The sequence below is a fragment of the Rana temporaria genome, chromosome 4 (genome assembly GCF_905171775.1).
Source record: "Rana temporaria chromosome 4, aRanTem1.1, whole genome shotgun sequence".
Classification (NCBI taxonomy): domain Eukaryota; kingdom Metazoa; phylum Chordata; class Amphibia; order Anura; family Ranidae; genus Rana; species Rana temporaria.
This window is the reverse complement of record NC_053492.1, coordinates 112,877,944-112,890,700: the sequence shown is the minus strand read 5'-3', so window position 1 is coordinate 112,890,700 and position 12,757 is coordinate 112,877,944. Positions and strand designations below refer to the sequence as shown.

General features: G+C 43.8%; 1 protein-coding gene across 2 annotated transcripts in view; it reads left to right on the top strand.

The window, feature by feature from the left end:
• The window catches only part of RASA2 (RAS p21 protein activator 2), a 158,062-nt gene that overhangs the window by 82,033 nt on the left and 63,272 nt on the right, over nt 1-12,757 (top strand). The window contains exons 5-7 of one of the 2 annotated variants that reach the window (XM_040348803.1): nt 3,083-3,156; nt 7,659-7,742; nt 11,527-11,599. In XM_040348803.1, the coding sequence (XP_040204737.1) occupies nt 3,083-3,156; nt 7,659-7,742; nt 11,527-11,599 (231 nt within the window). The remainder of the gene's footprint in view (nt 1-3,082; nt 3,157-7,658; nt 7,743-11,526; nt 11,600-12,757) is intronic. The other variant, XM_040348804.1, reaches the window with a different exon arrangement.

The following is a 12,757-nucleotide window of genomic DNA, read 5'->3' as shown; positions in this document are numbered from 1 at the left end:
GTGTAATTTCTTTAGTGTTGTCACATGAGAAGATAATATATTTACAAAAATGTGAGGGATGCCCCAATACTTTTTACAATATAGTGTATGTCAAAAAATAACAGGGAAATTAAACTCCATAAAGCAATTAGTTCATATTGTGCATAGAAACAATTTCTTTTATACACTAAAAATGTATATCTAATAATGACAGGTATTATTAATTTCATCTGGGTTTGTCTGTGTAATGTAATGCAGTTTTTCAGCCACTCCCAGAATCTAATTACCCTTATTTGGTACTCGGGACTGGTTGGTGCTGAAAATCCAGCAGCTATCCATACGTTTTCCAGCAAAAAGGATGGACTGTTCATGTTTCAAAGTTTCCTTGGAAAGCTGCAGCGAAAATGCCTTTCTTTCTGGTGTTACTACACCGAACTCTCCACCTTGATCTAGCACAATTAACAAATATCTTTCAGCATAAGAAACTACGGTACTTGCACAGTGACCTCATCCATATTTGCAAATTTAAGATCCAATCTTTCTTGTGTGCTCTGTTCAGGGCCTTGTTAGGTTTGACCATATGCTCATGTGGTCAAACCTAACAAGTGGAGCAAAAGCTGGGAGATTCTCTGCCTAAAGCTAGAGGCTTCCCACACAGAAGATATTTAACGATAAGGGTGTAGGGACAGCAAGTGTATTGCTATATTTAAGACAAGGAGTTGATTTGCTAAAGTTGGAGAGTGCAAAATCTGGTGCAGTTGTGTATGGTGGCCAGCTTCCAACTTCAGCTTGTTGAATTAAGCTTTGACAATAAAACCTGAAATCCGATTGGCTTCTATGCAGAGCTACACCAGATTTTGCAGTCTCCAGTTTTAGTGAATCAACCCCAAAAAGAATGATTCTGCAAGTATTGCTTAGGCACAATCATAATTTCCAGGTCTTTCCTGTAAGATAGCGGATCTTTACTTTTCAAGTTCAGTTCTACTTTAAAATGCACAGCCATCTTAATAAATATGTGTGTACATAGTATTGTAGACCTTTTTAATATATTTTTTTGAGAATTGTGAATAAATCTGGAATAGACCAAAGATTTTTTTTTTTTTTCTCATTCTCTGCTTCCTCGTTTCTTGCCTCACCAATTTGCTAATGAAATGTTTAAATAAAACCTTTCTGTTTGTGACATACCTTATTTTAGACTTGGTGGCATAATCATTGCGTCCCTGTGCTTACAATGCAGATAGATTGCAATTGCAATGTAGACAGATAATTGGTTGGAAGGGTCAGCAGGATGCTGTACATAACTTGCTGAAATCATCACAAGAGCCCTTAGTCCGCATGCAAACAGTTGGCTGGCTCTTGGAAGATGCTGTGCAAAAAACAATTCATTGATCTGTGCAGGCAAGTCTGTAGAAGGGAGCATTCCTAGGCAGGTTGCATTTGCATGCAGACTCCCCTAGATAATCCTCACATATAATGCTGAGCCCCCACGATTGAAAGAACTGAAAGGGGCCGACCAGGGACAGTCAGGCAGGTGAGGAAAGAACTAGATGATGCTGAGCACCCTGGATGCTCTGACTTTCTGCAGCTTCTATTGCATACTGTAAGAAGTTCAATGCAGATCAGAATTTCAGTACGGGGAGAACCCTGTACATCTGTACCAGACTGAAGGTAGGTCCGGAGTTCAACTTAAAGCGGAAGTAAACCCATCGATTTAACAGTTTCAAAAAGCAGTTACATTTCCGGCATGCTGGGATTGCTAACTGTCCCATTGGTTGTGCTCTCAACCAAACGGTCAAACCATCCAATGGCTGGTGTCATAACTGATCACATGTGCAGCACCATGGCAGTTGAAGATTAAATATAGGCCAAGATGGCAGCTTCCTTGGCTGAAAATGATAGGTGGGTTTACTTACACTTTAAGTGCCTGGACAGCACTGCAAGCACTTCTATACCCGTCCACAGACCTGTCATTTAGACTTGGAGCAATGATTGTCAACTTATGAGGTATAGGGTCCTCAACTGTGGCTCCCATACACCAATAAATGAATGCACATAATGTTCATAATGTAATGCTAGAGAGGACAGTTAACGACTGCATTTGTACTAATAGAAATGATGGTCAGACTGTGAACATATAGGCCTAGATTCACGTACAGCCGATCTACGTTGCGCGGGCGTAGTGTACCGTATTTACGCTACGCCGCCGCAACTTGGAGAGGTAAGTGCTGTATTCACAAAGCACTTGCCTCCTAACTTGCGGCGTAGCGTAAATGGACCGGCTTAAGCGCGCGTAATGCAAAGTAGGCTGTAGGGGGCGTGTTGTATTTAAATGAGGCTTGACCCCATGTGGATGCATGGCCGAACGAACGGCGCATGCTCAGTAACACGTCGTATTTATGCCCACAGATACGTCGGCTCAATGCCTGTGACGTGAACGTAATTTACGCACAACCCTATTCGCGTACGACTTGCGCAAACGTCGTAAAAAGATACGCTTGTTCCGACGGCGCAGATTCGGACTTACGGCGGCGTATCTACTGATACGCCGACGTAAGTCTCTGAGAATCTGGCCCATACAGTTTTGTTATATGAGACAAGTAAAGGATAGTGATATTACTACTTTAAATATCCATGCTGCCACTCCAGCTCCAGTTTGCTGGGGTCCAAGGCTGCTAAATAAATATCAAAGGGATACTTGTGGCTTTCAGCTGCAAGTTGAGAACCTGGGACTTTGGGGCTTAATATAGCCTTTTCTCAGGTGTGAAGTTTTTAACACCTGGATGGTAGCGAGTCCCAAATTTTCAGTTGGCTGTGATGGAAAATGTGTACTGCACTGTAGGACAATACAGCAGTTTACTAATTGGGCTTGAGCAGCCAGATGCCTAAAAGTGTTAAATATTGTGGCATTGCTGCGAATAAAGTGTTGGATGTGTTGTACGTCAATACTTCTATATTGGAACTTTTCCACAGCTCTTGTACATCAGCCCTGGCTTGCTGTAATGTACTTTATTATAAACGTGTGTGACAGTGAGTTGTTTTGTAATATATTATCCATAAGAACATGCTTTGCAATATTTTTTTTTTGTTGTTTGTTTTTTTATAGGGAAAAGTCCACCTGGAGCTGAAACTAAATGAACTGATTACAGACAATGGATCTGTGCAGCAGCTTATGGTACAGTAAGTATATCTAGGCCTATGTAGTGAGTGGCATATTGCAAGTCTGTGTTGTGTTTCGTGGTCAGTGCAACAAGCTCTGTAAAGCCACCAGGACACTTCCTTTTTTCCGTAACTTGCAAAGAGAGGAAGCGTAGGCGGCTGCATAGAGTGTTTGAATAAATACAAATTACTGTTAACCTCTTCCCATCTGCCAAGCATAAAAAGGCCATAAATTCACTGGGTGGAAACTTTTATTTATTGTTTCTTGTTCGCTGTATGCAAAGAGGCCCCCTTACTATTTTGTAATGCAAGCTCTAATTTATATCTTTTGCTTTAAAAAAAAATGAATAGGGCTTGGTCATGTCATGTTTGTTGAGCTGTGTTTTTCTGTACACCACCGCACATGTATAGTGCGAAGAGGGCACAAAGAAGACAATTGTTTACAACATATACATGCTTGGTGTTGTGAAAAAAAAACACATCTCAATGGAAGTAGTGTGAACAAGGAAACCAGAGGCTGCCTTTCATAACACAGAATTATGCATCCCAAACGATTACTGTTACGGTTTGGTCCATGCCTGTTTATCCAGAGTATTTACCAAAGAAACCTCTGAATATAGATATTTCTAATAGACCGCATTAGGGAAATTCATAAAGAATGTCTGCAACACTACGCAAATATTGGCGCGGGCGGGAGATTTAGAAACGAGTACGTGAATTTTGGGAAGCTCGAGTGTCTGTAGGCCACTGTTGCTGGCACACAGATTGTAGTGGCTGCGTTTTGTAGCTGAGTGGGCGAGCCTGATAAAGATTACATTTTTGTATTACGGTAATTAACCACTTCCGGAACGCCGCATGTTCATTTACGTCGGCAGAATGGCACGGACAGGCACATCAACGTACCTGTACGTGCCTGCCTAGACGTGGTTCGGGGGTCCGATCGGGACCCCCCCGGTACATGCGGCGGTTCCCGTGGCTTCAGGAGCGATCCAGGACGACAGCGCAGCTATTCGTTTATAGCCGCCCTGTCGCGATCGCTCCCCGGAGCTGAAGAACGGGGAGAGCCGTATGTAAACACGGCTTCCCCGTGCTTCACTGTCGGAGGCTGCATCGATCGAGTGATCCCTTTTATAGGGAGACTCGATCGATGATGTCACACCTACAGTCACACCCCCCTACAGTTGTAAACACGCACATCGTGAACCCTAACTCCTACAGCGCCCCCTGTGGTTAACTCCCAAACTGCAACTGTCATTTTCACAATAAACAATGCAATTTAAATGCATTTTTTGCTGTGAAAATGACAATGGTCCCAAAAATGTGTCAAAATTGTCCGAAGTGTCCGCCATAATGTCGCAGTCGCGAAAAAAATCGCTGATCGCCGCCATTAGTAGTAAAAAAAAAAGAAATAATAAAAATGCAATAAAACTATCCCCTATTTTGTAAACGCTATAAATTTTGCGCAAACCAATCGATAAACGCTTATTGCCATTTTTTTTTTTTTACCAAAAATAGGTAGAATACGTATCGGCCTAAACTGAGGAAAAAAAAACATTTTATATATGTTTTTGGGGGATATTTATTATAGCAAAAAGTAAAAAATATTGCATTTTTTTCAAAATTGTCGCTCTATTTTTGTTTATAGCGCAAAAATTTAAAACCGCAGAGATGATCAAATACCACCAAAAGAAAGCTCTATTTGTGGGGAAAAAAGGACGCCAATTTTGTTTGGGAGCCACGTCGCACGACCGCGCAATTGTCTGTTAAAGCGACGCAGTGCCGAATTGTAAAAACCCCTTGGGTCATTTAGCAGCATATTGGTACAGTCCTTAAGTGGTTAACAGAATGCAAAGCGGCATATGAAAAGCTGAGTACCACTAAGATCCACTTTACAGTGTTCTGTATGCGAGATGGGAATTCTCGCATCTGGAACCCAGTACTGTGTACTGTATGTAGCTGAAGTACTGCAGTGTTTAGAGCCAGTTCAGCACTCGGTGAAGTAAATGGTTAGTTTGGGTCAGCTTTCTCCAAATGAACTGTTTAAGGTGGCAGAAAACAGGAAAATCAGCTTTAAAGGAGTTGTAAAGGTAAAAAAGTTTTCCTAAATGGCTTTCTTTACCTTAGTGCAGTCCTCCTTCACTTACCTCATCCTTCGATTTTGCTTTTAAATGTCCTTATTTCTTCTGAGAAATCCTCACTTCCTGTTCTTCTGTCTGTAACTACACGCAGTAATGCAAGGCTTTCTCACTGGTGTGGAGTGTCGTGCTCGACCCCTCCCCTGGACTACAGGAGACTCGGGACGCTCTATACCAGGGATATGCAATTAGCGGACCTCCAGATGTTGCAAAACTACAAATCCCATCATGCCTCTGCCTGTGGGTGTCATGCTCGTGGCTGTCAGAGCCTTGCTATGCCTCATGGGATTTGTAGTTCTGCAACAGCTGGAGGTCCGCTAATTGCATATCCCTGCTCTATACGTTGCAGATAGAGAAAGGAGCTGTGCGTTAGTGGGCGTCCTGACTCTCCTGTATTCCAGGGGAGGGGGCGAGCACGGCACTCCACACCAAGGAGAAAGCCTCGCATTACTGTGTGGAGTTACAGACAGAAGAACAGGAAGTGAGGATTTCTCAGAAGAAATAAGGACCTTTAAAAGCAAAATGGAAGGATGAGGTAAGTGAAGGAGGACTGCACTAAGGTAAAGAAAGCTATTTTGGAAAAATGTTTTTTACCTTTACAACCCCCTTTAGTTGCCGCAGTTTCCCTCTGGACATACATATATTATAGTCCTCATCCTACTCGATGAGTACTCTACAGGGGAATACCTTCACCCATAGCTGTGACCCTCTCTCAAGGCCCAATTTATGATTATGACTTTTAATCCAGGGCTCAACATTCAGCTACTAGCCAGGCCTTAAAGCGGTTGTAAACCAAAACAAAACAAAACAAACCTGCAAGACAAAGGCATAATGAGCTAGTATGACTAGCATACTAGCTCATTATGAATTGCTTGCCTTAGGTCGAAGCCGTCCTCGTCTCCTCTGGCCACAGACAAAGGTTACTTCTGGGTATCACCCGCTCCGGTGCTGTGATTGGCCGGAGCGGCGAAGACGTCACTCCGCGCATGCACGTGGGAGCCATCAAAGCTGGCATTAGCCATTCACAAAACTGGCATTCTCAGTGTGCCTGCACACATGCGCCGTAGACATCGGTGCATTCTTTTTGGCAAATATCTCCTAAACCCTGTGGGTTTAGGAGATATTGCAAACACCTACAGGTAAGCCTTAATCTAGGCTTTCCTGTAGGTAAAACATGTCAGACAGGGTTTACAACCTCCTTTTAAAGCAGAGTTTCAGCCGTTTCTGTGTTTATTAAAAGTGTAGCTGCTGACTTTTAATAAACACGCACTCTCGCCTGTCCCACAATCCAGCGATGCGGACGACCCCGCATCGGCCGCTCTCCCCCCCCCCCCCCCGGTGCCGGCATCACTAGTCTGGGCACACGGCTGTGACAGCCTGCGGTTTGACAGCCGGGTGTTCACTGCGCATGCGTGAGTCAAGCTGCATGTCTTTAATGGCAGGCAATCTTCTGGGACTTGTGTCCCAGAAGCTTGCAGAGAGGGAGGAGGAGAGGAGAACTGCTTATTGGGCCGCCTAGGCGGCCCAATCGGAAGTGAAAGCTGGGTACCTAAACAAAAATTAGGTACTCCCCCCCCCCCCCCCCCCTTAAAGAGGAACTTCCACTTTTGGATGGAACTCTGCTTTTAGGAGTTATTCGCCACCAGTTGCCCCACCCAACCCCTACTCTGCCTCTAATTCTGCCCCTTAACACATCCTCATAAATGTTCCCAACTTTATTAGTACCAATCAATGCAGCCCATTAGTGCAGCTTTTCTATGCAGCCTCACTGGTACCCATCAATGCAGCCTCACCAGTGCACAGGGATCAGAGACAGGAGAGCCTCCTTCAATTTCTTGGCATTGGACCAGTGTGCTGTCTATCATAGGAGCCAGTCCAGGAGGCGGGACTTGGTTTGAATGCGGCTGCTGAGCAATCCAAATCCATGCTGTGTCACAGCAGGAGATCCCCAATCTGTGTCATCCGGCCGACTCTACTCTTCGTCTTCTCTCTCTTCCCCAGGTTTCCAGCTGAACTCTGGGAGAAGAGGCTCATCCCCGCCCCACACTCTCCCTCAAGTTTATTTCCACTCACCAAATGCGAGCAGGCTGAAATTTTGCGAGTTGCCTTGGCCTTTCTGAAATGCTGGAATTTGCAGTGCTTCTTTTTCCTATTTAATATACCTGAATGCCCTTTTCTGCACCATCACCATAAGATTAAAGCATCATCTTGTAGACCATAGAGGCAGTACAGATTTGGAACCATTAAGAGCAACAAGGATGAAGTCCTTTTGGTTTAAAAAATATTTGACACGGACAGTTTTTGTTACTTACATGAAAGAGGGTAAATGGGGAAGTTGTCTATTTTTGCATTTCTATGTTATATTTCAGAATTGTTCTCTATTCACAGCATATTGGCGTGTGAGGGATTACCACTTGTGAATGGGCAAAGCTGTGACGCGTATGCTTCTGTGTCTCTTGTTGGCCCATCTAGGTAAATATATACAGTACCTTGGTTTTTAGTTGAAGATTTAAAATGACATTTGCACTTATTTGTCTGTAATGTCCTTGTCAGCAGTACTTGTTTCTCTGTTATTTAATTATACCATAAAGAAATTTTATGCCAAACGTTAGAGGAAATCCAAACGTTCTGTCTTGTTGACATCTGCTGTAGGTTGAGGCAAATCTCTTCAGCTAGGCAGCAGTAAAACCCTGACAATGTCCTTCATAGAATCAGGAAAATATTGCATTACGGCTGCTAGATGGAGTTCATAGACCTGTCTGGTTATACTGCCACCTACAGGAGGAATGGACAAAGGCAAGCACAGGATAATCACATTCACAATCATCATGCTTCATTTTTTTGCTACTGTTAACACAAAAGTGACTTGTCTTTTTTGCTGGTCACTGTTGGTAGATTTTTTATTTATTTTTTTCCCTTACTAAAAAACAGCTTCTGGGAGATTCTTGCCAGATATGTTAAATCCTGAAATTCTCTCCAGTAAGCCACTGAGCACAGTTTTTCCCAGTTTTATTTCTGAGACAATCCTGCAGACAGCAGTGACTTACCGTCTGTGTTTTATTCTGACAGGACTTGGGCTACTTTCACACTGAGGCATTTTTCCGATGCTAAAGGATTTAAAATAGCTCCTGTAAAGCGCCTGAAAAACTCCACCCCTGCAGCCCCAGTGTGAGAGCCGAGTGCTTTCACGCTGGAGTGTTGTGCTTGCAGGATGTTAGAAAAAGCCCTGTAAGCAGCATCTTTAGGACCGTGCAGGAGCGGTGTATTCACTGCCCCTGCCTTTGTAATAAATGGCCATTGCTGCCAAAGCACCTGCAAAGTGCTTTTTGCTGCGGTCCTATAGTCCTTTATGCAGGCGTTAAAAGCACCCCGCTAGCACAACCCCCCCCCCCAAGTGTGAAAGTAGCCTTAGCAATTCGGGCTAGGCCCAGATATCTGGGCATTCCCTGTTGAGTTATCGGTCTAGAGCTGAGGCAGTTTTCTTGACCTGAACTTTGCAGCTCACTGTTGTGGGTTCTTAGCTTGCTTATGTACTTTGCAAGATGGCCATATGAGGGAGCCCTTTAAATTTGTTTTACTACTATGGGCCACTCAAGGGAAATATTGCTGTTTTTACTGTACCACCTCCTTCCACTTGACTTTTGATGATGCAGCTTTTAATCAGGAGCACACTTTGCTGGCATGTGTGTTCTATTTGGTGCCTATTTGAAGCATTTCAATTATCATATCCCCCAGAAGCTTGAGTGTGTAAAGCTGACTATACAACTCTTTTATACAAATTGCTTAGGCGTAGACAATTGATAAGGCAGACATCTCAAGCGGCAGTGCCTGAACACAGGGCCTTTAGACCCATTTAATAACCTTTGTGCAGGTGGAGGACTTTAATTGTGGAACTGTCCGATTACTAGGTTCAACAAAATATTGGACAACTTTTCTCTTGGTACTGGGATCCTCTGACAGAGGTGGTGAATGCTATGGTGCAATGGCGTCACTAGGGTTGGTGTCACCCGGTGCAGAAAAAATTGGTGTCGCCCCCCCCCCTCCCTCCCCTAACTATAGACCCCCCCCCCCTCTTAGTGCAGACCCCCCATCAGTGTAGAATCCCCCCTCAGTATAGACACCTCTCCCCCTTCAGTGCAGACCCTCCATCAGTATAGAATCTCCCCTTAGTGCAGACACCCCCCTTGATACTTGGTATAGACACTCCCCCTCAGTATAGACAGACACCCCCCCCCCCCCAGTATAGACAAACCCCCTCAGTATAGACACCCCCCCTCTGTCCTCCCATAGCGTGCCCCGCACATGTCCATATACATTACATATAATAGTGTACAGACCTCAGAACGCGCACAGATACACACAGCAGGGTGTGTCCCTCAGCTCCTCCTCTTTAGATGTAAACAGAGAAGTGGAGGCGGCTTTGGTCTGCTCCGCTCCACTGAGGGACACAGCCTCGAGATCAGAAAGGAGCAGGGCATCAGGAGGTATTATCGTTGCTGCTACCGCTACGGGTGTCGCCCCTCTGGCGGGTGTCACCTGGCTGCGGCCGCCCCCCCCTAGCAACGACACTGCTATGGTGGTTTGTGAGATCAGTACATCCTTATCTGTGCTTTTCTGCCCTTGAAACTTCTTCCTTGTCTGCTTTTGAGGGCTCATGATAAAAAGCATACTGGTGATCCTTGTTACTCCAGGCTGTGCCAGGCAAATATGGTATGCAAACCTGGTAAGGCTCCTGGCAGATGCTTTGTGGTCTTTCAGATCATCAGAATCTTCTGTCCCAAGGGTGATTTTTGCCATCCTACTTTTTAAGGTTTTGTTTTTGTGAGTTGGAGGCATCTCTGAATGTGTTTCATACATTGCTAATATGGAAGGCATGCTTGACCATACTACTTGTGCGACTCTTTCCACCCTTCATTAGTTTTTTTGCATCCGGGTCTTGAACAACATTTGGCTCTTAGCATTTTTGAGGGCCAGGTTTGTGTCTGAACTATTTTGTTTCCGGAGGTCATTGATCTTTGACTCCTTGGTTTAGACCTTGTACATGTAGCTACCCCTTTGTTCCCCTGTGACTCTAATGGGATCTAATTGTGTTTATGCCTGCTCTTCAAAGATCACCCTTTAAGGCCTGTGTCTGAACTGGCTTTGCAAGTAACCCTTTTTAGACAAGGTGGTGTTGAGGCCCAGAAATTATTGACCGAGATCTCTGCCTCCAGTTCACAGAAAAATCTTCCTTCCCTTGCCTTTTGATGGACCTTGTAATGGTACTCGGATGTCTTGGTCCATCATCTTTAGGGGACTTAAACAGACCCTTGCCTAAATGTATGGTCCTAAGGATGGAACTCGATCCTTTTCTGGTCAAGGTGCACTCTATTCTATCTGTGAGTGCTTATTTTGCTCTTTTTGTCAATCGTGCAGCATTTCAAGGCTAGCTACCACCTAGTCTCTTTTTATGTTCTACTAGGCAGATATTCAGGGCTCATCTAATGTCAACTTCATTTGTGGAGTCCATCGACTATATGAGCTACATGTAGTCCTCAGTTTTCTTTTTTATTCCTGAGTCTGTTGGCCTTTTTTGCTATGTTGCCAACCCAGAATGTCCAGAAGCAGCCAATATATGAATTCTTGTGTCCCTAATGGACTAAAAAAGGAAATGGGATTTTTGTACACGCCATAAAATTATTTTTATTGGAGTCCATTGAGGGACACGGGCCCCTCCCCTCTGTGTTTACATGTTATTGGTACTAATTTGTGAAGTGTCCTTTTTCTCTCGTCGATGGCAGTGTAAACCGACAGTTAGGAAGTTGTGTCTTTTGGTAGATTCCTAGAAAAGGACAGCGGGTGTATAATACACTTAAATGGCATTCAATTTACCTGAAGACAGACCTTGCACTAGCAGCCTCTATTTTCATAGTGTTACCTCCATGTAGAGCAGGGGTGGGCAAACTCTGCACTCCAGTTGTGGTGAAGAGTGAAACTACAAATCCCATTAAGCACTGTCAAACTTTAACAGCCACCGTCATGGCTCCTAGAGGCATAGACCTTGACAGGATATGTAGTTTCACTATGGATGGAGTACCAAGGTTAGCCTGCTTCTGAGCTAGGGAACCTAAATATGAATGATTGCAGGCACCAGAATAGAACACTGTGGACTGCACAGAGCAGGAATGTATTTCCATTAAGATTAAAATGTAGGCTAGGATTTTCTTTTTCCATATAAAAGAAAACGCATAGTTTAATTTCTGGCATTTGCTTTTAGGATCGATCAAAAGAAAACCAAAGTGAAGAAGAAAACCAGCAATCCCCAGTTCAATGAGAAGTTCTACTTTGAGGCAAGTTGAAATGATGTGTGAGGCAATTTTGAGGTTTACCTTGTATACACGTATAACCTGTTCTCTTTTTTAAAATTTGGTGGTTTGGGGATATATGGGTTTTCATACCAGTTTGCAAGATGAAACAAAAAATAATAATGATGATTTAAAAAAAAATGGCTAAATGAATTTCCCCACAACACCTCTTAAAAACACAATGGGTTGCTTTTTTCCTGCTACAGTAACCGTTGACTGTCAATAAAAGTATATGATGGAGAACAGCAGCAGTATTAACTGTGGCTTTGCGCCAGCTTTTCAGGATAGTTTTTTTTTTTATATTGACATTTCTAAGCTTAAAATGACCATAAAATGTAGATCAAAATGTTGGTATAATATCAAGGCATAACTTTTGTTAAATTTACAGACACAGTGGGCATGGATTAAAAAAAAAAATTGACAGGAGTTCTAGCCTTCTCTCTACTGTACTAAAGAAATACTATTTTATTTTGTAATGCTTTTGGAAAGTTTTTCTTACTGTATGTCTACTAAAACCTTGTCAGCAGAGCAAGATGTAAGAGTAAGACCCCTTTCACACTGAGGAGTTTTTCAGGCTGTACAGCGCTAAAAATAGCGCTGCTATACCGCCTGAAAAACTCCTGCCCAGCAACCTCAATGTGAAAGCCGGAGGGCTTTCACACTGAGGCGATGCGCTGGCAGGAGAGAAAAAAAAATCTCCTGCTAGCAGCATCTTTGGAGCGTAGAGAGGAGCTCCTTCCCATTTAAAACAATGGGAAACCGCGGCAATACCGCCCGCAGAGGCGCATTGCGGGCGGTATTAACCCTTTATCGGCCGCTAGCGGGGGTTAATACTGCACCGCTAGCGGCCGAATCCCGCGGCAAATCCGACAGTATAGCACCGCTATTTTTAGCGGCGCTATACTGCCACCGCGCCTCCCGCCCCAGTGTGAAAGGGACCTTAATCTATCTAACGGAGCCCTGCATAACCGTACATTTTTGACACAAGCTGCAATCCTTCCCCACTCTGTCCAAAATGAAGAAGAAATGTTTTGGCTGAACACACACTTTTAGGTATACTTATTATTTAGGTACTTGTATAGCGCCGTCAATTTACACAGCGCTTTACATATACATTGTACATTCACATTGACTGTGAAAGAG